Genomic DNA, 27,863 nt, shown 5'->3' on the forward strand with positions numbered 1-27,863 from the left:
TTAGGGTGAGTGACCAACTAGGGGTGCTCAGTGAGGCTGGGACAAAAGCTCCCATGAACCAAGATAGCCCCAGAAGTAGGTCTCAAGTCAGCCCTATAGGACAAGTGCTTAGTTTATTCTTCAGATGAGGGGAAAGGGGATGCCCATGGGGTGAGACTAAAGACCATTCTTTTGGCCAAGCCCACCTGCTCCCAATCTGGCATTCTAAAGAGGCTATAGTTTGATAATATGAATATTAGGGTTATACACAAGTTTAAACAAGACATTTTGTTTTTCCATGCACATATCCTTGAGGCCAATGAGTAGTGGTAGGAATAGAAGAGATGAGAAGGTGGAGGCTGACCAATATGGCAGCATATTGGGTCATCACTTATAACCATCTTGCTCCTCTCCCTTTTTTCTTTCATGAGAAACATTTTATTTATAGTTATAACTTTATATTTTTTAAATATGAAAGACAATCATTTAAGGACAGACTTGCAAAATTCAGAGGCCTTCCTCCCTAAGTCCAAGTCTTTAGTGTTGAAAGTGAAAAATCATGATACTTCAAGTGAATGACTTACAGGTATTGTCTGCTATGAATAGACATAACTCTAATATAAAGGCCATTAGAGGAAATTGAGTAACTTTAATGTAGAGAGAATTTGGATTTATATTATATTTTATAAGTCACATGCTGAGGTTATACTTGGCAAGCTATTTCCTTTTATGAATCATGAATAGGACCTAGGCTGGGAAGATTTTTGTGCCTCCAAGAAAAAGATGAAAGGTGTGATCTGAAAACTTAAACTTTCAAAATTTCAAAGGCAATGTTTTATTTCAATTTTAATGTTATGGGGCACATTAGAGCAACTTACTGGAAAATCTCTCTGTGGGTCTATGCTTGCCTACTCATCATGCCCAGAAGTATACAGTTATCTTTATACTCAAAGAAGCACCCCCTCACTCCAAATAAATCAAATAATGACCTATATGTGTACCAGGGATATACATTAGTTTCCAACACTGATCAATGTTGTTCAGTATCTCTCTAAACAAAATATCATCCTATATTTGAGATGTGTGAGTAGATTTTTAAAAGGGGACAAGCTGAATAAACAGAAAAAAATTCTCATGATGAAATAGGGAATTTAGCTTAAAGTTATGAACTGATCACATTCTTAAACATCAAATAGAAGTAAAAGTAATTAATTTTAGAAAATATAAACTCAGGCTAATAAAAACTCCCAGTTATTAAGTACCAGTGAATGTGAACTAAAATTTAAAAATCACAAAAATATACATGAAACAAGTCATCATAAGCAAGTGTCATCAGAAATAAGAAACTAAAGAATCAGACCCACAAATAATGCAGATATAGGACTTACTGGTTTCAAAATAAGTTTGTCTAATATTTTTGAGTAAATTAAAAGTGACGTTACAAGTTGAATTAATCAGTTAGGGCTGCCATAACAAAATACCACAGATGGGGTGGCTTAAACAATGGAAATCTAGTTTCTCACAGTTCTAGAGGCTGGGAAGTTCAAGGCCAAGGTGGCAGCTGTTTTGGTTCTTGATGAGGGCTCTCTTCCTGACTTGCAGATGGCTGCCTTCTCACTGTGTCCTCATATGGAGAAGAGAAGGAGCTCTTGTGTCTTTTCCTCTTCTTATGAGGGCATTAGGCCTCTTAGATTAGGGCTCCGCCCTATGACTTCATTTAACTTTTATCATCTCCTTACAGACCTTATATCCAAATACAATTATATTGAGGGCTTAGAGCTTCAAAATGTGAATTTTGGGGGACATAAACAATTAGTTTATAACACAACTATAACTAAAAATAAAGTGTCTATAAAAAATCTAAGATTGATTGGAAAAACAAACCAAATACAATTTTTAGAAGCCAAAAACAACTAAAAATTTAAAAATCAATAGGTAGGTTAAGTAGAATATTAAAGCTAAGGAGATAATTAATGATTTGGAAGACAGATTTAAAGAAATTCCTTTGATCTAGTTGTGCAACAAGAAAATAGAGGCCAGGTGCAGTGGCTCATGCCTGTAATCCCAGTATTTTGAGATGCCAAGACAGGCAGATCACCTGAGGTCAGGAGTTTAAGACCAGCCTGGCTAACACGATGAAACCCTATCTCTACTAAAAATACAAAAAATTAGCATAGCATGATGGCGCGTGTCTGTAATCTCAGCTACTCAGGAGGCCAAGGCATGAATATCGCTTGAACCCAGGAGGTGGAGATTGCAGTGAGCTGCGATCATGCCACTGCACTCCATCCTGGGTGACAGAGTGAGACTCTGTCTCAAAAAAAAAAAAAAAAACAGAGAGAATAGAAAATATGATATAAAAGTTTAAAACCTTGGTGGATGGTGTGAAGTCTAATGTCAACAAATCAAGTACCAGAAGGAGAGGATACAGAGAATGGATGAGAGGAAATAATGGAAAGGTAATGGATGTGAGTTTTCCAGAAATGACAGAAGTTTATGACTTTTAAAATTCAACAAGCTCTACAAATCTCAAAGATAATTAATAAAAAGAAATTTATACTTAGACACAAATATATGAAATGACAGCGATGTCTAAATGACAAAGGAAAGACCTTAAAAGTAACTAGGACAAAAATACAGGTCATCTGCAAATAAATACCAATTAAACTAATAACTGATTTCTCAACAGCAACAGTGAAAGCCAGAAGATTGTAGAATAACATCTTTAAAGTACTGAAAGAAAATAAAATATCATCCCACCTATGTGTGTGTGTGTGTTCAGAGAAAAGGGGCAAAATAAAAATATTTCAAAGAAACGAAAAGAAATTAAGACTATTTACCATAAATAGAACCTCTATAAAGAATATTCTAAATCAGAGTTTTTCTGTCTTTTCCTTTTTACTGACAGTATTGAAATGATCCTATATGCTTGTGTATTCAATATGACAATGTTCTAGAAGTGATAATTATTAGATCAACAGATATGCCTCTGCATTTCAAATTTTGGCAGATACTACTAAGCTTTTCTTAAAAACAATAGCACTAGAGCTCATCAATCTTTTAACTTCTTTCAGACTCAGGCTACACCAAGTGCTGGACTCAGTCAGGCCCATATATGTATATATTCCATGTGCCCATTCAGATGTGATGAAACTCTTTTGCAACTGCTTGTCCTGATACTTTTGTCTTTTGCATTGACTTTAGGTAATGGAGACCCCTAAGTCCCCTACTCCCATCCTTCTCTCCACTGCTCCTCAGTGGGAGTCTTCATTACAGCAGCCCCTATCACCCACTCACATTCATGGCCATGAGCAAAACTTCCATAACTTGTGATGATAATAGAGGTAATTAGTCGCAAACCAGGCCACATAGGGATTCTAAGTTATTGTGTTCCTCAGATATACATTTCTGTCTTATGTAAGAACCCTCCTCAGGCAGCTTTTTCTGATTCTTCTTCTGAGAAGCTCTGAGATCAGCCCAATATCTTACTTACTTTGGTCAGGTCAAGAAGGGAGACAGTGTGGCCCTGTGTTCACAGTCAATCAATCAATAAACATATCTTAAGCTTCTGTTGTATAACACACTAGAAAGAGACACACAAGTGCATAATTAAAATAAAATGTAGTAACTCTTAACATGAATTCAAACAAAATACTACATCTGATTCTGCATGACCTTGGACAATCATGCTCCTTGTCTGGACCTCTAATTTCCCAAGACCTCCAATGGCCCCATTCCAGTAATATACCCGTAAATATTCAGTTGTTAACATTCTGAAAAAACACGTCTATAAGTTTGTTATAAATTTTACTGTCATAAAAGGTGTGTAGCACACAATTTACAACAACAAAATGTGCTATAATATTTATTGCAAATTATGTAGCCAGTTGGTCCTCACAGAATGCTTTATTGATTTTTGCTGAACTCTTGTATCATAGACAACCTATGCTTGTAACTGATGACGGAGTATAGCTCTGGCCTGAGCGTTGGTCAGTATTTTTGTTTTCATATGTAAGACAAAAAGGAAACAATAAATACATATGTTGGAACTTCACTCATTCATCAGTAACATGACTAGCTTCTTTGTGAAACTGGATAATAGTGATAAAATACTGAAAGGCTGTTTCCTCAATTTTCTGTTAGTCACAATGTGCCAGCTACAGACATGACACACTTTTAAGCTTAATTGCCATTTAAAAAATTTTCTCTATTATTTCTTGAGTCTAAGCAATCAAGAAAACAGTAAATCAAGCTCTGATTGGTAGTATTTGTAATTTCTGGGATGTAAGTATTCCTACCATGATCAAATTCAAGCTACCACATATGCATCACTGAATGAAAGTTGGGAAGAAATGTGACTAGCACACCATTATATAATGTTTCTACCATACATACATAATAGGTGTAAATAACCTTAACAGCACAGATAAAAGTGACATGTAGTACAATAAATAGGAAGTGACAAGTTTCGCATATTTATTACCTTCTTTTTACATTTAATTCAATTATAAGTTTATATAATTTAATTTTATTAATGGCTCAATGGTGTTTAGTAAAATGGCTCAGCATTTCTAAAAATTTAACGATCAGCTCTCAAAAGCCAGTGTGAGCCAGTTCCATAACGCCACTGCCTACTGCTCTTAAGATAATGTTCTATAATCCAGTAACCTCTAGAAGCTTCTGGAAGAACATTTCATAACCAGATAGCATGACAGCTGGCACCAAAATTTTTCTTTTTGGCTATCCCTGCCCAGAAGGTAATTATTTATAAATGACAGGATCTGGAGGGGTGTGACTAGGTTTAGTTTGTTACTTAGCCCACAAATTCATGGGATAAAGCACAGTCTTGAAGGAAAGCAAAACGAAAATAAAAGCATCGTTTTTGAACATAGTGAAAGGAATGCGATTCTCCATTCACTCCCCAACCCTCTGCTGCCCTCATGCATTTATTTATACACAAACACTAACTTTTGTTTATAGCTCTCAAAGCTCACCTTCGGCCCATGGTAATAATCAGCCCCTTCAGTCAATGCCTTCAACTTTTTGCTGGCTAGAGAAGCAAAGTTACTCTCTAGTGGTCTTTCCTACCAGGCCTACCACTCCTACCCAAAGTGGTGAGTCAGTGAGAGAACTAGAACAAGAACTCAGATCTTATGCTCTTTGCCCCATGTTAAGTTGTGTACATATACACATACATGCATGTAAATAAACATGCACAGCCATGCACATATATACACTCACTCATACTCACAGAAGCTTGTCTGTCATCTGGCTTCCAGAAGCTTTGTTTCTCCTTCACAGTTGAGCTGTGGGCCCAACCAAGGCCACTAAGTGGAGATGAAGTTCCTTCAGCTGTAACTGTGGCTCTGCAGGTGCCTGGAAGACTTGTGAGTGGGGAAATTCTGTCTCAGGCTGAGGCCTCAGCTCTATGCCTCCCCACTTTGAGGTTGAGAAATATCCAAAGCTTAGACTTCCACTGCCCTTTGTCCTTCTAGTTTCTCAGGGGAGGGTTTCTCAGCTCTAGGGGATAGGGAGAAGAAGGATCTATAAGGGACCTGGGGAGACTTCCACCTCCCCTGGAAAGTGAGGGAATCACTGAAAAACAAACCCCTTAAAGAATGAGAGAAAGACAGAGATAATTCTCATTTATAACAACTAAGTTTCCAATATAATCCCAGGTTTTGAATGGTTTTGTCTTGAAAGCTCCCTGAGGAAAGAAACCTTGCAATTCCTCTAAGCAGCTTGTTCTTTCTTTGTCTGACCTCATTCTTTTCAGCTTCAGAGTCAGCTCTGCTATCTTTTGATGGACCTTTTGGGGGTCCTGTGATGGCACCCTCTGTTTTGATATACCTCCAAGATTAGGACAGCATCATCTTTTCCATTGGCACCTGCACAGAGAACGTTATCAAAGTGACAGGGCAGTATAAAAATAGCTGATGACCAGAGAGAACCCAGACCTGTGATGGAGATAACAGATCAGAAGGTCATGATGATAGTAGCTGACATGCCCAAAAATATGACAGGTGGGCAAATATCCAGATACCACAAGTTTTATTCCATATCCTGCCACCATCCCTACAGAATATGAGCTAGAGGGGAGCTTGACGATCATATGGTTCCAATTTCTCCATTTTATAGAAAAGAATGCTGAGACCTAGTGAGGACTGGCCTAGCTAAGGCCACACAGGGAGGCCAAAGCAGAGAAAAGGAATAAAAAGTCAGGGTCCTGGGCTCCTGACTCTCACCCTAGGCCCATTTTCTTTTCCCTATATTATACTGCTACATATTCTGGTGGCATTGTCTGCTTGAGAACCAATGGTTGCTCAGCTTAGGGAAGAAAGGCCATCCTTGATCAGGCATAAACAGTGTGGGCTGTGGCTGGTCACATCTGCCTATCCAACCTCTTCAGTCCCACCTCCTGGGGACCTCAGAAATCTGAGCAAAGACTGGGTGTCCTAGCCAAGATGAGAGCACCTGTGACCAAGTTCTACTTCCAAAGGCAACATGGTCTCAGCAGAGACACAGGAAGAGGCCAATTGCTGCAGTCTGGTTTTGGTGCCTTATTGAGTTAGTGACTCAGCAGCTAGCACCAGTCTCTTTGATTGGCTAGCGTGTCTGGGGACGGTAGTACCCAGATTTCAGCTAAAGTGATTCTCAGGAGTTTGCTCTTGGCAAGCATGCCAGCATTTCTCCAAAAGGAAACTTCTCATTCTGGTTCCAGAATTGACTTTGGGGGATCCCAGGACCTCATGTTTCCTCTCTAGGGAATTAACATCTGCCTGCTGGTTTGGCCCTCTAAGACGCTTCTTGATTTTGATTTTTTTTTCTGGACCTTCATTCAGTATATTGGCCTAAGACCCCTTTTTCTGCCCCCTGACACTTTTTTCTCTCTTTCCAAGCTCAGTGTACAATTCCCTAAGTTTTCCTCACTGTACAGTCTCAAACAGGCCCACTTAAGTTGGCTTGTATAAGGGATTATGTGCATTTTTTTAATGTAAAACACAGCTATTAAGTTATTAGCATCCGCAAGTGCTGAGTACTGTGTTAGGTACCCTGGAGACCATAAGGAGAAAAACCAACAATCCCTGCCTTTGAAATACCTAGAATATATAAGGGGAGACAGAGAGGCTAACCAATTATACTATCATGTATTCAGGGCTGTAATCAAAGTGATCTATAATCAAAGTGCTGTAAACCTGGTTACTCAAAGTTTGGTCTTCAAACTGGTAGCATTGGCATCATGGGGAACTTTGTAGGAATTGCAATCTCTGGCCTCAGCCCAAACCTACTGATTAGAATCAGCATTTTAACATAATTTGTACATGAATCACCTGGGGGTGCTAATGCTGCTGGTGCCTGGGTCCCACTTTGAGAAACGAGGTTGTAGAGCACAAAGGAAGGGACAGTTCTGCCTAGCTGAGGGAAGGGCTAAGGGTGACATTGAAAGAACCATAGAAGATGTGACATATACACTGGGGAAGGAAGGATGGATAAGACTTTTCTGAGAAAACGCAGGGAGAAGACAAGTGGATGGGCAGTCCAGGCAGAGGAAATAACACAAATAAAGGCACAGGAGCATGAAAAGTGTATCTGGGGAATGATAAGTTGTAGTCATATTGGACAAATAGATGAAGATGAAATTGAAAATATAGGCTGGGACCATATTGTGAAAAATCTTTTGTGCTATGTCAAAGGCTGTAAGCAACAGGAATTCAAGAAGTTCTTTGAGTAGAGGAGAAGCAAGATTATATCCCTCTCACTTAAATGAAGAGGGCAGACTAAATGAAAGAAAGTCAAACAACATCAAGAAGTCTGGAGGAGTTTATTGCAATAATCTAGGCATGAAATGAATAAGGGTTAGTACAATGAAATGGCTGTGGAATGGATGTTATTTTAAGCTGCTATTATTTGTGGTAATTTTTTATGCAGCAACAGATAACTAACATAGATTTCAGTACTTGGAAGTGGGGTGATGCTGTAACAAATACCTAAAAATATAGAAGCAGTTGTGTAACCAGAGATTAGGCAGTAGCTGGAAGAATTTTGAAAAGCATGTATGAGGAAGTTTAAATTACCTTGAACAGATTTTTAGTAAAAATCTGAATGTTAAGGGCACAGCTGGGGATTAGCATGGAAGGTTTACGTAAAGGAAATGGATGAGGCTGAATTATTTGATCACTTTTGGGAATCAGATGAGCTCAGCACCACCTGAGCTGAAGCCACACTTGTCCTATCCAAACTCCTCAGTCCCACTCTCCTGAGGACCTCAGAAATCTGAGCAAAGACTGGGTTACAAAAGATAAGTCCATTTTTTTTTTTAACAAAAATACTGATAGGTAGGCCCTACCCCAATAGTCTAATTTTAGTCTCATCTGTTTCTACTTTATCTTTCACTCTCTGTGCTCTGACGTTAGTGTATTCCATTTCTTAAACATGATTTGCAGCTATGTGTGGTAATTATTTAACAACTGATGACTCTCTGGAAAGAAAAGGCCTGATTTGTAGCATTTGCTCATTTCCATTGTGTAAATACTCCCAAAATCACTGATTTCAAGCTACCAATAAGATATCACAGAACACAGAGTTGGGAAGAGATGTTAACAATTGGCTTCCATGAGCTGATATGAGCAAACTCTGTCATGCCATTGATACTATGACTGTGTTCCTGGTTGCTAGGTCTGCATGCTCTGCACTTTCCCCCAAGACCCTTCTCTTTGGCCACTTCCCTTCAATGTTCAGATTTCCAATTAAAGATTATTTCCTAATGTGACCTTGGAGTTCATACAAATGGTTAAAGTCCTAAGTTCTAAGTGGAAACAAAGAACAGAATTCTGAGTAACTAGGACTCATGAAGGGAGAACATGAGCAGTTATGTAGGCCACAGATTGGGGATTAGCATGGAAGGTTTAGGTAAAGGAAATGGATGAGGCTGAATTATTTGATCACTCTTGGGAATCAGATGAGCTCAGCACCACCTGAGCTGAAGCCACAACTGTCCTACAGGCAAGCTCAGCAATCTTTAACAGCTCCCAGATCTGGTGTGTGTAACATTGCCTTCTGTTTTCTGTAGGATTCTATAGAGTTGCCTTTGCATTCCTGAGTCTTACCCTGGGCCCAGCCTTCAAGAGACCAAAGGACAAAAAACCTGAGTAATCCTGCCCTGACTTGGTATTATCGCACCTAGTTTTGAAATCCTCAGCCCTGGCAGCTGCATATTTTACCATCTCCAGAAACCCAGTCATTGGTGATCAAGGAGGCAGCTCTCTAGCAAAGCTGGCCTTCCTCATGAAGCTCTGAGAGGGATCTGGCTATCTCACAGGAACTGTGTGACATCCAACTGTGACCTTACAAGCTTGTTTCTTATCAAGTTTTAAAGCTCCCCATCCATCATAGGACTTTCGGTAACTTCCTGTTTCTGGATAGAGGGACCAGTAGTTCTCATCTGCAGAGGGGAGAAAATGGACATGACTTCCATTCAATAACTGATCAGCTCATTCAGGCCCTTGTTACCTCTTACTTCCCCAGTTGCTTTGTTCACCTGGCAGAATCCTGTGCATTTTTAGATACTCAATAGGATAGTATTTTCCCAGGAAATCTTTTCTATCTGGGTCAGGTTGGACCACAACTTCTTGTGCCTACTGCAAGGATAGCATTTATCACATTGGGTTCTAATTGCCTCCTTTTTTCATGCCACAATACTTCTTGAGCACTTATACTTGATACTATATTAAGTGTTTTGATAGAGAGCAACAGGAATGCAGTCCTTGTGTGAATGTCTGAGAATAGACGTTAATCAAATAATTGAACTAATAAATGCATAAACTAAAACTGAAATGGTAAGCTGAAAGGGAGGCACTTCTGCCATTTGAAATCAAATATGAAAGAAATAAAACCTAGACTGAGGGGTTGTAATCTGGGAAGACTTCTCTAAGGAAGTAATACTTAACTGAGATCTGAAAGATAAGAGATACCTGGGAATAGAGAAGATAAGATGACTTCAGGGCAGAGAAATGCCACATTGTGGCAGCAAGAACAGGCTGAATGTGACTCACTAAAAGAATGCCAGAGTAACTGGACTTCAGAGTGGGAGGAAGAGCATGGTGAGAATGAAGGTGGAGCAGTAGTCAGGTGTCATATTATACACAGCTTTGTAGACTATCTTAAAGGTTTTATACAAAGCCTGGCACATTGTTGGTTACTTTTATGAAGGCAAGGAAGCATTCCTACAAACGTCCAAGACCTACAGATAAGCCAAGCTCTCCAGGAAGCCTCTGAAGCAACCCTCTTTGTGGAAATAATTTATCTTATCATTGTCCTGGCAAGTCTGAATAGGAGAGATGAGGCCCAAATTTATAGTGCTTGGCTCAGGGCCCTACCAGAGACAAGGGCAAGATGTTTGTTCATGCTACTCATCACTTACGTGCAGCAGTGGCTATAGGAATATCCAGAAAACGTTTTGCCAAGAGAAGAGCTATCTGAGGATCCAAATAATTAAAGAGACTTATCCCTCAGCATCAGACAAATTCTTTATAATAGATAACCATCTAGGATGGATTTAGCTAATGAGATGGCTCATACAAACCTCAGTGCAGCTAGGGACTTCATAGTGAAAAAAAAAGTGATTTCCTTTAAATCTCTGGCAATTAATACCAAATCCTTGCTTGAGATGCCTGGTCTCAGTCACAGCCAATTCTCCATGAAGGGTCTGCCCAAGAGTGAATCTCTTGGGAATCAAATGGAGCTAGAGAGCAGACAAAGTGAATTCTGCTCATGATTAGAGGACTTTTCTAAGAGTCAGAGTAATCCAAAGTTGGAATGAGATAACAGGAGATGGTTACCTCAAGATTTCAAAAATAAGCCAGAAGACCATGTGGGAGATAGAGAGAACATTCAACCATGTGCTTGGTATACATGGCCTTAAGGGTTTCTTTCCCACCATGAGAATCTCAGAGGCAGAAAGGATGACATGAAATAGTAGATGCAGAACAGAGAGAAATGAGACCTCATAGAGGGAAGGAAAGTGCTGGTAAAATGCACTCAATGACGTTGAAGAACAGAAGAACTTAATTTTGTTTGAAGTGGAAGCAGCTTATGTTATTGCACCTAATCTGATCTGGGCCTGGGAACCAGGGGAATGAGATCTGATGATGAAGCCTCCTTTCTGGGAACTGTGACCTTCAATGTGATCTCAGGTCAGTACCTCCAGTCAACTCCAAAGGCTGTGCTTTCCAGATTTCAGGGGTTGAGCTGGAGTTATCACAGTTTGATAGGTATTCGATATCTATTACTATGTAGCAAGTTACCTCAAAATTTGGCAGTTCACAACTACAAATACTTATTATCTCACAGTTTCTGAGAACCAGGAATCTGGAAGAGGCTCAGCTAGGTGGTTCTGGCTCAGGGTTTCTCATGAGGATGCAGTCAAACTTTCAACTGGGGCTGTGGTGATCTCAAGGCTCAAATGGGCCTGAATTATCCACTTCTGAGCTCACACACTTGGTTATTAGCAGGCTGTCATTTCTCACTGGCCACTGGCCAGAGTTCTCCATCCCATTGCACACGGGCCTCTCCACAGCCTACTTGAGTAGCCTCTTGACATGGCATCTGGCATCTTACAGAAGAAGTTACCCAAGAGGTAGAGAAAAGTGAGCAAGTGGGTGAAGCAGTGCCCAAAGAGGAAGCGGAGTTTGTATGTAGAATATACATAGAGTTCCTATAACTCAATAGTAATAATAAAAGCTGTCCAATTAAAAGTGGGCAAAATATTTAAACAGAAACTTTACAAAAGAAGATAAACAAATGGCCATAAGAAGATACTCAATTATTAGCAGTCATTAGGGAAATTTTTTTTTCTTTGAGACAGGGTCTCATTTTGTCACCCAGATAGGAGTGCAGTGGTATGATCATGGCTCACAGCAGCCTCAACCTCTCCAGGCTCAAGCAATCCTCCCACCTCAGCCTCTCGAGTAGCTGGGACTATGGGCAAATGCCACCGTGCTTGACTAATTTTTATAAAAAATTTTTCGTGGAGACCGGGTCTCACTATATTGCCCAGGCTAGTCTCAAACTCCTGGGTTTAAGTGATCCACCTGCCTCAGCCACCCAAAGTATTGGGATTACAGGCATGAGCCACCATGCTCATCTGGGAAATAAAAATTAAAACCCACAATCAGATACTGCTACAGAATCATAAGAGTGGCTAAAATTAAAAAGACTTGAAAACACCAAGCATTTGCAAGGGTGTGTGGAGCAAGTTAAATGATCACACAGTTCTGCTGGGAGTGTAAAATGGCATAGCCATTTGAAAACAGTTTAGTTATATGCATATTTACCATACTACTTCTAGGTATTTATCCAAGAGAACTTAACTGTTCACAGAAATACTAGTACATAAATGGTCATAAGAGTATCATTCATAATAAAACCTAGGAACATTTTAAGTATTCATCCAACAATGAAATACTACTTAACCCTCTTCCTCCCCCAAATCCTTGAGAATTGGTACCTGATTAATCCCCCAAGTAATTATATAATGATACATGCAACAATATAATTAAGTTTCATGAACATTATGTGAGTGAAAGGAGCTAGATATAAAAGAATACATTCTATCTATCTATCTGTCTATCATCTACCTATCTAATCTATCTTTCTATCTATCTGTATAAAAGTTACTCCACAGTAATGGAAATCAGGTCAGTGATTTCATAGAACAGGGGTTTAGGAGACATTGACTTCAAAGTAGCATGAGGAATATTCTTGAACAATGGAAATATTTGATACTTTTCTTGTGGTGATAGTTACATGGATTAGATGGTACACATGTGCAAAACTCATTGAAATATAATTTAAAATATAATTTTATATATTACGTATTATATAGCCCAAATCCTAAATATAACAAAGGTAGTACAAAATCCTAAATAAATCACAAATTAAATTCAGTAGTATATTTTAACATATCCTTGACCAAGTAGAGTTTATCAAGAAGTATAGTGATTTAAGAGAGAAAACTCTAGATAGACAGCCTGGGATTAGGTTTACATCTTGAGATGAATCTAAAAACTGTATGGCTTTGATCAATCTATTTAATCTCTGTGTATCTTAGTATCTTCATCCACAAAATAGGGCTTATGGTAGTGTGTACCTTATGCAGTTGTTGTAAAGATTAAAAGAGTTAATATCTAAAAAGTACTTATTATGGTGCTTAGCATGTAGTCAGAATTCGAAAATCTCAACTGCAATGATTAGTTCTACATTTGAAAATATATTATTAATATTACTAAATTGAAGGAGGAAAGCCATAAGATAATCTTGTTAGATACCAAAAGGTGTTTTGATAAAATTTAATATCCATTTATGATTTAAAAACATTTCTTAGTACTTTCTTAAGATGATAAAAAATCTCCCTCTGAATTCAACAGCCTTCATCTTCAAGGATGCCTGCTATTACGATTTCTACTTCAACATTGTTCAAGAAGCTCTAGTTGATGCAGGATGAGCAAAAATATGAAATAAGATTTATTGTTTTTCATAGATAATACAATTATCTACCAGAGAAACCCAATCCCATTCAAAATACAAATAGTATTTTTTAAAAATTGAAAATTATTCTAACTTCTGGAAGAGTAAATGTGGGAAAATTGTCAAGAGCGTTTTGAAAAAGATGAGTATGGGGGTGTTTTTCCTTCCCTAGCTATTAAGCTGTGATACTGGTGCACAGATATATCAATGCAAGAGAAAAACAGGAAGGCCAGAAGATGATCAGTATATGATACGTTTGATATTTCAAATAAATTGAGGACATTTTGGTTTATTTAATAAATAATATTAAGACAGAAGACATAATCTGATAATTAATAAAATCTTTCACCTCTTTGTGAGTGTAACCACTGTATGATTTCTGAGACCTGCCGTATTGTCGGGGAGTATTTGCCAAGCCAACTTGGAACCACGCATTAGGGGGGTGATTCTAGAATCCTTTTGCTTTTTGAGAAGGGTGCATTAATTCTCTATCAATAATTTTTCAGTCATTACTTTACATAATTTGAGGCTGTATTGTTGAGTGCATGTTTTCATGATAAATTTATCTTCTTGCTCTATTGTTCTTTTTCTATATGGCATATTTCTTATTCCATAAACCATTTTTTGCCTTGAATTCTATTTTGACCATATATTAAGAAGTTGTCACAACTTGTTGTTTATATTTGTCTTACATATCTTTCGTTACATTTTGAATTTTAATCCATTTGAATCTTTTTGTTCTAAAAGTTTCCTTTGTGAAATAAACATTGCTGAATCCTTTAAAAATGCAACCTGATAGCCTTGGTGTTTAAATTGTTGACTTGAACTAATTTGAAATTATTTTAAAGCCATCTAAGTATTTATTATTGCCATCATTTTTCACATGGTGCATCCACTATACATTCTTGGGGTCTTTATTTTTGTGCTTTGCATTGAATAGAATAGATTCTCTTTGGCTAGTTTAAAAGTTATTTAGTATTTAAAATTTTTATGATGGTTGCCTTAACTTAAAAAAGACACATGCTTGTGTTTATTTATTCCTATTAAACATGAGTTATATATGCTATCCACCTATTCCAACTACCCAGCCTAGAAAATAAAACCTTAGGAAAGAAAAACCTTGATAGAAGCTACCTGTGTACCCCTCTTCATGACATTTCCTTCCCATCCCCACAAAGTTAATCACTCTTTTGAATGTGATATTTACAATCCCTATACATGACTTTGTATTTTTACTATATGTGTATATATCTTTAACTTATGTATAATATTGTTACGTATGCTTTAATCTCAAAATAAATGGCATCACCTGATATGCATCCTTTGCAACTTACCTTATTTTACACTTACCATTATGTTTAAAATTTATCCAAAGTTGATACATATATTTATATTCAGTGCTGTGTAATGTATTGTGCATGTCCATTATACAAATAAACCACAATTAATTTATCTAAGGTATACGTTATTCAGTTTCAGCAACAGGAGGCTGCAACAGAGATGAGACAAACATCCTTTAAGATGATTTTGAGAAGACAGAGTGAAAATGGTTACCAAAATAAATTACTAAAAAGAAATAACAAACCTGCACATTGTGCACATGTACCCTAGAACTTAAAGTATAATTAAAAAAAGAAATAAGTAAATTTGTCAAGTTGGACGATCATCAAATTTACTTAGAGCTCAACGGGAGGAAAAGCAAGCTGTGGCAGCAAAAATAATTTTATCCACTAATGCCCCTGAATTAATCTGCTCAGGCTGCCGTAAGAGAATGCCACAGACTGAGTGGCTTAAACCAAAAATATTTATTTTCTCATAGTTCTGGAGGCTGGAAGTTCAAAATAAAGGTGCCATCAAGATTGGTGCCTAGGGTGGCCTCTCTTTCTGGCTTGTCGATGGCTGCCTTCTCACTGTGTCTTCACCTGGCCTTCCACTCTGTGTGCACATGCATGAAGAGAGAGAGAAGGCTCTCTTGTGTCTCTTTCTCCTCTTATAAGGAAACTAGTCCTATCAGATTAGGGCCCTACCCTTATGACCTTTTTAACCTTAATTACATCCTCAAAGGCCCTATCTCCAAATGCCATTAGGTCTTGAGTTAGGTCTTCAACATATAAATTTGGGAGGAGATTGGGGGTTAGGTCTTCAACATATAAATTTGGGAGGACACAACTTAATCCATAACATCCCCAAATACTATGAATCACTGAATTATTGCCACAACACTACATAAAAGCAAACTTAATTTCAGTGGCTTATAATAACAAATACTTGTTTTTCTTGCTTATGGGTTTGTGGCTTGGTTTGGATGAAATTGATCTCAGCTAGTGTTGGTTGGGTATGGATCCAGGCTGTAGGCCAGGTTTAGGTCCACATGTCTTATTTTGGAGTCCAGGCTAATAAGGCAAAGAATACTTCTATGATTTGAATATGTCCCTCAAATTTCATATGTTGGAAACTTAGTCACCAGATTAATTTGTTGATTGGCAGTGGGGCCTTTGAGGGGAAATTAGGATTAGATAAGGTCATCAGTGTGGAGCACACATGATGGGACTGGTGACTTTATAAGAAGAGGAAGAGAGACCTGAGCTGACATACAATCTTGCCCTCTTACCATGTGATGCCCTTCCCCATATTATAACATAGCAAAATGGCCCTCACCAGATGCTTGCAGGCACCATTCTCTTGACTTCCTAGCCTGTAGAACTATGAAAAATAATTTTTTTCTTTATAAATTACCCAGTCTTTTGTATTTTATAATAGCAATGCAAAATGGACTAAGATAGATATCTAGGGCATGTTCTTTTCATGGTGATGGCAGAAGCACAAAAGCCCAAAAGCCAACCACGTAAACATATTTCAAGCGTCTGCTTGCACCATGTCTACTATAGCTCATTTGCCAAAACAAGCCACATGGTCAAGCCCAGAGTCATGAGGCAGAGAAGTCAACTTCTCTCCTTATGGCAACTTCTACCCATGGTGAACCAACCATTAGATCATGGCAATAACAAGCGTTTCTAATACTATGATAGTGTAGTGAAGAACTGGGAGCAATAATTCAGTCAGCCACAGCATATATACTGAGGCTCTGATTGTTTGGGATGAGCATTAACTGGCATTAAAAGACATCCTTTCTCTGTAGTGTCCTAGGGGTTTGTAAGTAGTAAAGACTGATGATGCATCCACATCAAAACTCATTGTTTCTCCATTTTGTGCTTTGATTGCCGTATGCACTTCTTACATCTTTTCTTAGGTTTCTGATCCAGTGAACTCTATGTTTTATTTGAGGATTAAAATTAACCACACTCTTTTACTCTATGAACTCTGGGTCATCTGAGAAATATCCACAAGGTCTTTGTGTGAATTCAATATAGTATTAACTTTATTATTGGTGAAGGTGTCCTGGACCCAAGACTGAAATAGTCTTCCTGCTGTTTCTCCTCCTGATTTTGAAGTTACCTGTCCACTCACAGGTATCAAACCTGGAGAGGACCCTCCTGGTTTGCTTCGTTCACTGCATGGGAAGAAGAAGAAAAGCTGGTCAGAATTAATGACATGGAGGAGGAAGATGGGGTTAGAAGTGTGTCCAAATGAAAGAAATAGTCTGTGGAAAAGCAGTGTGTAGAGGGAAATTTATAGCACTAAATGCCCACAAGAGAAAGCAGGAAAGATCCAGAATTGACACCCTAACATCACAATTAAAAGAACTAGAAAAGCAAGAGCAAACACATTCAAAAGCTAGCAGAAGGCAAGAAATAACTAAAATCAGAGCAGAACTGAAGGAAATAGAGACACAAAAAACCCTTCAAAAAATTAATGAATCCAGGAGCTGGTTTTTTGAAAGGATCAACAAAATAGATAGACCGCTAGCAAGACTAATAAAGAAAAAAAGAGAGAAGAATCAAATAGACACAATACAAAATGATAAAGGGGATATCACCACTGATCTCACAGAAATACAAACTACCATCAGAGAATACTACAAACACCTCTACGCAAATAAACTAGAAAATCTAGAAGAAATGGATAAATTCCTTGACACATACACTCTCCCAAGACTAAACCAGGAAGAAGTTGAATCTCTGAGTAGACCAATAACAGGATCTGAAATTGTGGCAATAATCCATAGCTTACCAACCAAAAAGAGTCCAGGACCAGACGGATTCACAGCTGAATTCTACCAGAGGTACAAGGAGGAACTGGTACCATTCCTTCTGAAACTATTCCAATCAACAGAAAAAGAGGGAATCCTCCCTAACTCATTTTATGAGGCCAGCATCATTCTGATACCAAAGCCAGGCAGAGACACAACCAAAAAAGAGAATTTTAGACCAATATCCTTGATGAACATTGATGCAAAAATCCTCAATAAAACACTGGCAAAACAAATCCAGCAGCACATCAAAAAGCTTATCCACCATGATCAAGTGGGCTTCATCCCTGGGATGCAAGGCTGGTTCAATATACGCAAATCAATAAATGTAATCCAGCATATAAACAGAACCAAAGACAAAAACCACATGATTATCTCAATAGATGCAGAAAAGTCCTTTGACAAAATTCAACAACCCTTCATGCTAAAAACTCTCAATAAATTAGGTATTGATGGGACGTATTTCAAAATAATAAGAGCTATCTATGACAGACCCACAGCCAATATCATACTGAATGTGCAAAAACTGGAAGCATTCCCTTTGAAAACTGGCACAAGACAGGGATGCCCTCTCTCACCACTCCTATTCAACATAGTGTTGGAAGTTCTGGCCAGGGCAATTAGGCAGGAGAAGGAAATAAAGGGTATTCAATTAGGAAAAGAGGAAGTCAAATTGTCCCTGTTTGCAGACGACATGATTGTATATCTAGAATACCCCATTGTCTAAGCCCAAAATCTCCTTAAGCTGATAAGCAACTTCAGCAAAGTCTGAGGATACAAAATCAATGTACAAAAATCACAAGCATTCTTGTACACCAACAACAGACAAACAGAGAGCCAAATCATGAGTGAACTCCCATTCACAATTGCTTCAAAGAGAATAAAATACCTAGGAATCCAACTTACAAGGGATGTGAAGGACCTCTTCAAGGAGAACTACAAACCACTGCTCGAGGAAATAAAAGAGGATACAAACAAATGGAAGAACATTCCATGCTCATGGGTAGGAAGAATCAATATTGTGAAAATGGCCATACTGCCCAAGGTAATTTACAGATTCAATGCCATCCCCATCAAGCTACCAATGACGTTCTTCACAGAATTGGAAAAAACTACTTTAAAGTTCATATGGAACCAAAAAAGAGCCCGCATCACCAAGTCAATCCTAAGCCAAAAGAACAAAGCTGGAGGCATCACGCTACCTGACTTCAAACTACACTACAAGGCTACAGTAACCAAAACAGCATGGTACCGGTACCGAAACAGAGATATAGATCAATGGAACAGAACAGAGCCCTCAGAAATAACGCCGCATATCTACAACTATCTGATCTTTGACAAACCTGAGAAAAACAAGAAATGGGGAAAGGATTCCCTATTTAATAAATGGTGCTGGGAAAACTGGCTAGCCATATGTAGAAAGCTGAAACTGGATCCCTTCCTTACACCTTATACAAAAATTAATTCAAGATGGATTAAAGACTTACATGTTAGACCTAAAACCATAAAAACCCTAGAAGAAAACCTAGGCATTACCATTCAGGACATAGGCATGGGCAAGGACTTCATGTCTAAAACACCAAAAGCAATGGCAACAGAAGCCAAAATTGACAAATGGGATCTAATTAAACTAAAGAGCTTCTGCACAGCAAAAGAAACTATCATTAGAGTGAACAGGCAACCTACAAAATGGGAGAAAATTTTTGCAACCTACTCATCTGACAAAAGGCTAATATCCAGAATCTACAATGAACTCAAACAAATTTACAAGAAAAAAACAAACAACCCCATCAAAAAGTGGGCGAAGGACATGAACAGACAGTTCTCAAAAGAAGACATTTATGCAGCCAAAAAACACATGAAAAAAATGCTCATCATCACTGGCCATCAGAGAAATGCAAATCAAAACCACAATGAGATACCATCTCACACCAGTTAGAATGGCCATCATTAAAAAGTCAGGAAACAACAGGTGCTGGAGAGGATGTGGAGAAATAGGAACACTTTTACACTGTTGGTGGGACTGTAAACTAGTTCAACCATTGTGGAAGTCAGTGTGGCGATTCCTCAGGGATCTAGAACTAGAAATACCATTTGACCCAGCCATCCCATTACTGGGTATATACCCAAAGGACTATAAATCATGCTGCTATAAAGACACATGCACACGTATGTTTATTGCGGCATTATTCACAATAGCAAAGACTTGGAACCAACCCAAATGTCCAACAATGATAGACTGGATGAAGAATATGTGGCACATATACACCATGGAATACTATGCAGCCATAAAAAATGATGAGTTCATGTCCTTTGTAGGGACATGGATGAAATTGGAAATCATCATTCTCAGTAAACTATCACAAGAACAAAAAACCAAACACCGCATATTCTCACTCATAGGTGGGAATTGAACAATGAGATCACATGGACACAGGAAGGGGAACATCACACTCTGGGGACTGTTGTGGGGTGGGGGGAGTGGGGAGGGATAGCATTGGGAGATATACCTAATGCTAGATGACAAGTTAGTGGGTGCAGCGCACCAGCATGGCACATGTATACATATGTAACTAACCTGCACAATGTGCACATGTACCCTAAAACTTAAAGTATAATAATAAAAGAAAAAAAAAAGTCTTGAGGCAGGAAACAGAGTTACTGACAAACTGATGGCCACTGCAGTCTTCGGGCTGTTGAACAATTTACTATCCAGATGTGATTGTTAAAGCTTAAGGCCCTTGGAGAATTTGGCATGAAGAAAAATAGGTCCAGAGGGAACCTAAGAGTTGACCACAAAAGTAAAAGAGAAGAAGACTTTACTTCATTCATTTACTCTTTCATTCAACAAATATTTATAGAGTGCTACCTTGTGCCAGGCACACTGTTCAGCATTTTGGGATACAGCAATTAACAAAATAACCATATCCCTGACCATGTGAATCTTATACTTATGGCTGGGAGGGATACAAATAACAAAATAATATACAAAACATATAGTATACTAGGGGTAATAAACAGTAAGGAGAAAAAAATTAAGCAAAGAAGAGGGCTAGGGTATGTTGTTAGTGGGAGTGGGGTGCAATTTCAGAAAGAATAGTCAGGATAGGTGACATCTGAGAAATAATTGGAGGAGATGAGGGCCGTGGATGGAGGGTGTTCTTCACAGAGTACGAGTGGTGGTTGAGTGCTGGAAGACAGAAGTTGAGGAATAGTAAGAAGGCCAGTGTGCGGGAGAGTAGGAGATGAGGTCAGGCAAGTAATGGGGGTGGTGGTGAGAGGAGAGAAAGGGAAGATCAACTTGGCCTGCAATGCTTCAGGTGTTTGCTCATGAGATGGGGAGTCACTGGGATGTTTTGAGCATAGGAGAGACACGGTGTGATCTATCTTTTACAGTCACAGTGGGTTATTGTGTTGAATACAGACTGGAGGAGAGAAGGGGGCATAATTCTGTATGGCCTGAGAAAATAGAGTCAGTGGGTAGAAGGAGCTGACTTTTCTAACCACTAGCTGACTAGTTAACTAATAACTAACCCTAATTAGCTGACTACCACCAGTGAAACTGGCTGCCAACTCACTTTGGGAGTTACACTCAGCAGCTTGTCACTGGTGGTCCCAAAGGATGCTATGGTTGTTGATGCTGGGTAATTCCTACCTTGAATAAGGAAGGCATCAGACTCTATGACATTCTGGATTCCTTCCAATACTGAGAGTCCTTGATTCTATAGCATGTACCACCTCAATCTCCCCCACTAGAATGTAAGCCCATGAGCCCAGGGAGTTTTGTCTGCTCTGTTCAGTTCATTGCTCTATTCCTAGTGCCTAGAATAGTGCCTAGCATATAGCAGGCACTCAATAAGTATTTGTGAAGTGTATGAATGTCTCTGTTAAACCTATTGCTGGACCTTGAGCAAGACGTTTCTCTGAACCTCACAGAATAAAAAAGTTGGGTTGAATGGCATTGATGACCTTTCTAGGTTGGCCAGTCTGTGATCCCCATTTTAGGCTCTGAGCCATTGTTTCTAAAGCAGGCTAAGGGGTGCATGAAGAGCTTCTTATATGGAGGAAGGGCAGGGATGGGTAAAGGCAAACCTGCATGAAGGAGCACATGGGTAACTTCTGAGGCTGGAGACCAGGGCACCCTCTGAAAATAAATATGAATTGTTCTCTTTGACATGCACAAGGCTCTAATTCCAATAGGGGATGCTTCACTAGAAACTGAGGGTACAAGACACTAGGGATCCATCCCAGGCATGTTGTCTTTGTGCTAAGTGAGTCAGATTGGTTGGTCAACAGAGTGCTTACAGGCCCCTGCAACTCTTCTGGGAAAAATAGCGTAAATAGCAGCAGAGATTCCATTGAAGGGTGTAGAAAATACATTTTTAATTTTGATAGAGTTCACAAATGACAGCATTGACATTTCTTTAAACAAATACTTCTGTCAAGGCACAGCATTACCATGTGTGCCAAGATGCCCAAGAGGCAGTGATTTCATGTCCCCCTGAGGTTTAGCAGAGCCACCAATGTCAATAGGGTGGCTGACGGGGCCTAGATTTGCTACCAGATAAGCCAATGAGACATGCTGTCAGATTTATGGTTACATAATCAAGTATTTAAAAAGATGCACAATAGGTAACTGCAATGAGCTTGTTCTGCATTTAGCAATCGTTCCTTTCAAACAAAGAAGATCGTTTTCAGTATCAAGAAGGATGCCTATATGTATGTCTTCCATGGAGCCTTTCCTACAAATTGCTTTCATTACACATTAAAAGGAGTTCAGCTTCATTGTGACCTAGGAGGAAGAAAATAACAGCTAGAATTTAGTTACTGGTTAATTGTCAGACTTAACATCTATTATCTCACTTGCTCTTTATAGTAATGCTTGGAGGTAGATACTATTGTAGCCCTCAATTTACAGATGGAGAAACTGAGGCTTGGAGAGAGTTAAGTAACCTGTTCATGGTCATATAGCTGGTAAAGGGCAAATACAGTTCTTGAACTCAAGTCTGTACACTTAATTCAGAGGTACACAACATAGTAATGTATACTCTAAAATGATAGTGTCATTATCTTTCAAACTCAAAGGCTAGAATAATCAGAATTATAAATGTCAAACAGCAGTGTTCTAAATAAACAGGATCTATATTTCTTGGTCTGATGATCTCAGGGTTACAAGGAGAGACTGAAAAAACAGACATGAATCCAAATTCTAGGGTCTTAGCTACTGGAACTCAGATACTGGTGTGGGTACCTTCCCTTATGGATTTTTTAAAACCACATGGTCTCAGAGAGGCTCAGAGTGGTTTTACACCCCTGTAAAAACCAGTCATTCATCTTCCCATCCCATCATACAAGGGCAGTCACCTTGAGTCATTCAGCTGCTCAGGCTTGAAGGTCCCTGCGGCGCCTGCCAAAGGCTTTGGAACCCACATTGGTGGGCACAAAGTTGTTCTTCACCACACCCCCTGATCTGCTCAGCAAGCCTGCCAGCCGATGAGTCACACAGGTGGCAGTGTCACAGGCTCTCTTCTGGGCAATGATTCTGATTTGCAGGATGGAGAAAGAAGAGAAGATCTGTGAGTGAGAGGCTGGGAGAGAGGTCAGCCCCATGGGACCTTCATGGTAAAGTTGCTGTGCTGAAAGGCACCAATTAACTTTAAGTGTTTCTCCTAAACACAATTATCAGAGCAGAAAATCACAAGGCCATTAGGGAAAATGCCATGATCACTCCCCGTAGATATTCCCAGGGATGTCAGAAAACCCAAGGTGACTCTGGATGACTGGCTATGGAATGTGGAGCAGTAACAGCCAATCTCCTGTATAAATTAACTAAAAATCAAAGCGGAGGTTTATGACACTGGAGTGAATTATGGTCCCACACCCGGCCCCATTCACAAAGGACTATAAAATCTATACCCCAGTCATGGGCACCAAATACCCTTTCTTAGGAAAATAAAAAATTCCTCAGTCTTACCTGGAAGAGGAGCGGAGTTTGCAGCATCAAGTCCTAGAGGTGCTTACCTGCTCCTTAGGACCCCTGTTCTTGCTGCTTGAGCTTGGTCAGAGGGACCACCCACCATATCCTGTGTCCAGCTAGCCTAGGGTTAAGGCTATTTCTAAGCATAGGTCTTAGACACTATGAAGCCTGGGACATAGATCAGAGCAATGACCACCACAGCTCAGATCTTTGGGGAAAAATAATTTTATTCCTCAAATGATCAGCACATTCAGAAGCAGGACAGAGGAGCTCTGATGACATCTCTGGGGGACTCAAAGCGGCCCTCATTTTCTGGTATTTTCCCAGGTGATTCTCTTCCAACCTGTGAGTCCTGCTCTCTTTCCTCCCATCTGAAGTTTGAGACATCCTCTGCCACAAGGAAAGCCACCAATACCAGCCCAAAGAGCCACCAGAGAGGAACCAAACCACATGCATCAAGTTATAGGAAGGATGCAAGAAGGGAAATTAGGAAGGAGAGGGAGGAGTTTAGTTGGCATTCTGGGGCATGCTAACATGAGGGCGATGGTCTCTCTCCAAGTCGCTGGACATATCCCTTTTCTTTCCAGGTGCTCCAACCCCAATTGCAGTTTGGGGGAACGTGTGAAACTTGTTGAAGTCCTGCGTGTATGTGCCCAGCATGCAAGTACTCAGATTACCGCACCGCTTAGATCTGGGGCTGTCCAGGCTGCAGGGAAAACACATGCCAGATAGTACCATGCACCAGAATCTGTCCCCATGGGCAGTCACTTAGAAGGTTAGACCAGGCAGGGGACCCTGGGAGCAGGGGGGGCAGGCAGGAGGGCAGCTCACTTATCTATCCTTCATTAGGAGAGCTCAGAGGTGCAGTGGGCCAGGGCAGTGCAGGGAAGGGCTGGATGGGGAAGGATGATCTTTTCTGGCATTCCACATGCTGTTCAGTCCTTCATGCTTGACAGAGGGGTTCTCAGGGCAGATGCAGGGGCAACACATGCCTCCGCCTGAGCAGTGCTGGGGCCAGGCCAGGGGCTGGTCTCTGCTCAGGCTCAAGGTACACAGGGATGTGGATCTGGGGAAGGGTGCTCTCCCTGGCCTCCTGACAACATGCACATCTCCACAGATGCCACACATTTAAAGGCTCAAACCTACCTCAGACACGCTCTACCCGTCCCCATCCCCTGCAAGGGCCTCACCTTCACCTTGCAAATGTGAAATGAAAGCTCCTTGCAGGTGTGAAAGAGTGTCATATGCAGATTAACAAGGTGGATCCAAATTTCTAAAACTTCCTGAGATGTACTATGTGTATCCCTGACTTCACCCTTACTAGTCTTAACTCATCCAGTGCTGGGAGGTCTCCCAGTACTGCAAGAACAATTCCCACAGTGAGCGATTCCACACTTCCCCATTTCATTTCCTAAGAACTTTCAGAAACGGAGCCTTTTATTATGTCTAACCACGGTACCTCCAGCTGCAGTGGGACCTCTGTCTCCCTTGGAGGCTGAGAACAGCCGGGCCCCAGGTCCCGGTGAACAACACAGCCTGTTGGATTCCTGGCCAGTGTGTTCTCTCCTACCTCTTGGGATCCACCTTCCTGTGTATGCTGCGGGGAGAGGAGGCCCTGTGCTGAGCGCTTGGGAGCCTCACCTGGAGCCCTCTCTCTCCTGCTCCTGCTCCAGCTCACTGGCCTTCATCTGCACATAGTCCTGCACCAGTGCAGCCAGCAGGAGGCGCGCTTCGTCCTCATTGAGCGTGGCCGCGTCTGCTGGGCTGCTCTCCAGGGCAGACCTGTGGAGGGGAAGCAAACTCAGTGCAGGCTGTGAGCCCCTGCCTGCCCCTCCCCAGGACAAGCAGCCAGGCTTCCTGGTCTTTGCTTCTTCCCCTGAGGATGTGGCCAGCGGGAGTCCTAGGGGACAGGGCACAAGGCCAGTGTCCTCCTCAGGACCCAGGCACTGGTGTGGCCTCCAAGCAGTGGTGTGCTGGAGCCAGTTTGTATAGGCTTGTGAAAGCTAATGGTTAAATTTTCAAGAATTTTGCAAGCTGAGTGCAGCCATTATTAAAAATTAAATGCAAAAACTTACAGTTAGTGCTGAACATGAAAATAGTTTCAGTTTAATAGATTTATATGTGGGTGAGAAATAGATCAACAGGTAAAATACCAGATTTAACAATAACAAATTTAGTGGCAAACTATTTAACAGAATAGGATGCAATTCATTTCTCAAATCATGGCTGAATAGGATAAATAGGATGGCTACACATACAAAAGTTTGGCTAAAAGCAAAAAAAGCATTTTGTGAGACTCAGTGGGCTATATAAAATTTATAATAGGCCGGGCGCGGTGGCTCACGGCTGTAATCTCAGCACTTTGGGAGGCTGAGGCAGGTGGATCACCTGAGGTCAGGAGTTTGAGACCAGCCTGGCCAACATGGTGAAACCCTATCTCTACTAAAAATACAAAAATTAGCCAGGCATGGTGGTGGGCGCCTGTAATCCCAGCTACTCGGGAGGCTGAGGCAGGAGAATTGCTTGAACCCAGGAGATGGAAGTTGCAGTGAGCCGACACGGTGCCATTGCACTCCAGCATGGATGACAGAGTGAGACTCCGTCTCAAAAAAATTATAATGAAGAATATTGTCTAAATATTTATCACTACTTATAAATTGTGTACCACACATTTTTATATCAAAAAATTATATATGTGCATGAGTACATACCTTACCCCGGCCCCCTGTCGGTTTTTAAGCATTCAGCACACCACACTTAAGAGGCATGGAATTGTCTGATACCAGTGTGGTTCTGGCTTCAGGCTGTCTTACCTGAATGGTGCTGCATGGAGGCTGCCTGCCTGCAACAGGACCAAGATGCTGAGAGCCAGGAAGGGGGAGAACTTTTGGAAGCCCATGACACCTCTCTGCAAGGGAAGAATGAGATAAACCACCTGCGCCAGTTCGAAGTTCTAGGAGCCCACAGACCTTGGCTCCTATCCTGGTTTTCTGTCTTGCTTCTAATGCTCTGGCTTTGTGGCTTCAGACTGGTCATTATATTTCTCTTCTTTTTTGTTTCCTCATCAGCACAGTGGACTTCTGGGAGGTTCAGTGGGCCTGTAGCATGCACAGTTTGATAGAGCTGGAGGAGCAATCCTAGAGGGAGAGCTGAGTGGGGGAGGTCTCAGTCCTACCCTTCTACCCAAAGCCACACAGATACATATAAACCTGTTAGCCAGGTCTCTGTGGAGGACATGCTCCCAGGCCCCTGTCACAGAAGCTGATCCCATAAGGAAACCCAGAGCTGTCCTCCTCTTCTGGGGCTTTTGCATACACCTTGGTAGGAGGGGTGGGATCTGTCCACAGGGATTATCTCTGCAATTGGAATCTGAGAAATAAAAGAATCAATTTTAGTGCTCAGCCTAAGCTCCGCCTGCTGGCACCTCAGTCCCCTGCAGGAACCAAGTTTTACTCTTAAATTGGGACCCAAGACTTTCTCTCTTTGCTCCCAGAGCCTGTGACTGGGGCTTGCAGTTTAGGGCTGCTTGTCCCTCAGTCGTCGTGCCTGTTTGCCACCCATCCGCTCTGTTCCAGGTTCTGAACCAATTTCCCTGGGACTGCTGGGCTCCAGACGCCATCCCTGATCGCACCGTCTGCGGAAAGTTTCTCTTGCCTCAGGCTCTGTGCGCGGTCCCTGGGGAGCCTGAGTGTCCCGAGACTGGCCTAAGCCTGTGTGCAGTGCGAGAGAGTAAGACTGGAGTCCGCAGCCGAGCAGGAAGAGCGAGCCGGGGGATTGAGACTGTCCGATCCAACCTAGGGCACGAGCCTGGTATAAATCGCGGACTAACAGAGACTATCTGATGAAGAGACTAACGGAGAGAGAGGGAGAGGAGGAAAGGGAGTGAGAAAATGACGAATGGAGGGAGAGGGAGGGAGAGACATATACCTGAGCCAGAATCTCGGGGCTCACCTGGCGGGAGGTGGCTTGGATCAGAGGCGGTGGCAGCGGCGGTGGCGGCGTCCAGCCAGAGCCCTGTGGAAGCGGCGGCGACACTTGGGCTGGGCAGTGTCTCTGATGCCTCCCAGCGCCAGCGACTGCTCTTATTCCCGCCGCTGTGGGTCGGGAAAGTTCCGCCAGTGCACAGCAACCAATGGGCGGAGGGGTCCTTTGCCCCTGGGTTGCGTCACCCTCATGCTTCCAGAACCTGGAGGATCCAGCAGGACGGTCCCACTTGTATTTGCATTGAGGTCA

At 40.9% G+C, this 27,863-nt stretch overlaps 2 protein-coding genes across 5 annotated transcripts in view; one reads left to right on the forward strand and one right to left on the reverse strand.

Moving 5' to 3' along the window:
• The window catches only part of CALCB (calcitonin related polypeptide beta), a 175,746-nt gene that overhangs the window by 40,008 nt on the left and 107,875 nt on the right, over positions 1-27,863 (forward strand). The window lies entirely within an intron of this gene.
• Positions 23,020-27,688, reverse strand: CALCA (calcitonin related polypeptide alpha). Of its 4 annotated transcripts, XM_057299101.2 has the most exons (5): positions 27,582-27,688; positions 27,285-27,424; positions 26,444-26,538; positions 25,272-25,412; positions 23,840-24,336 (listed from the first exon to the last, which is right to left on the reverse strand). In XM_057299101.2, exons 3-5 carry the CDS (start codon positions 26,527-26,529, stop codon positions 24,138-24,140), a joined length of 426 nt encoding a protein of 141 aa, XP_057155084.2. In that variant the 5' UTR covers positions 26,530-26,538; positions 27,285-27,424; positions 27,582-27,688; the 3' UTR covers positions 23,840-24,137. The 4 variants fall into 4 exon arrangements, with proteins under 4 accessions (XP_008969708.3, XP_057155084.2, XP_003818242.3 ...); XM_008971460.5 differs by lacking the exons at positions 23,840-24,336; positions 27,285-27,424 and adding an exon at positions 23,020-23,195 and having other exon boundaries at positions 27,582-27,682; XM_003818194.7 differs by lacking the exon at positions 27,285-27,424.

Source organism: Pan paniscus, chromosome 9 (assembly GCF_029289425.2).
Source record: "Pan paniscus chromosome 9, NHGRI_mPanPan1-v2.0_pri, whole genome shotgun sequence".
NCBI lineage: Eukaryota > Metazoa > Chordata > Mammalia > Primates > Hominidae > Pan > Pan paniscus.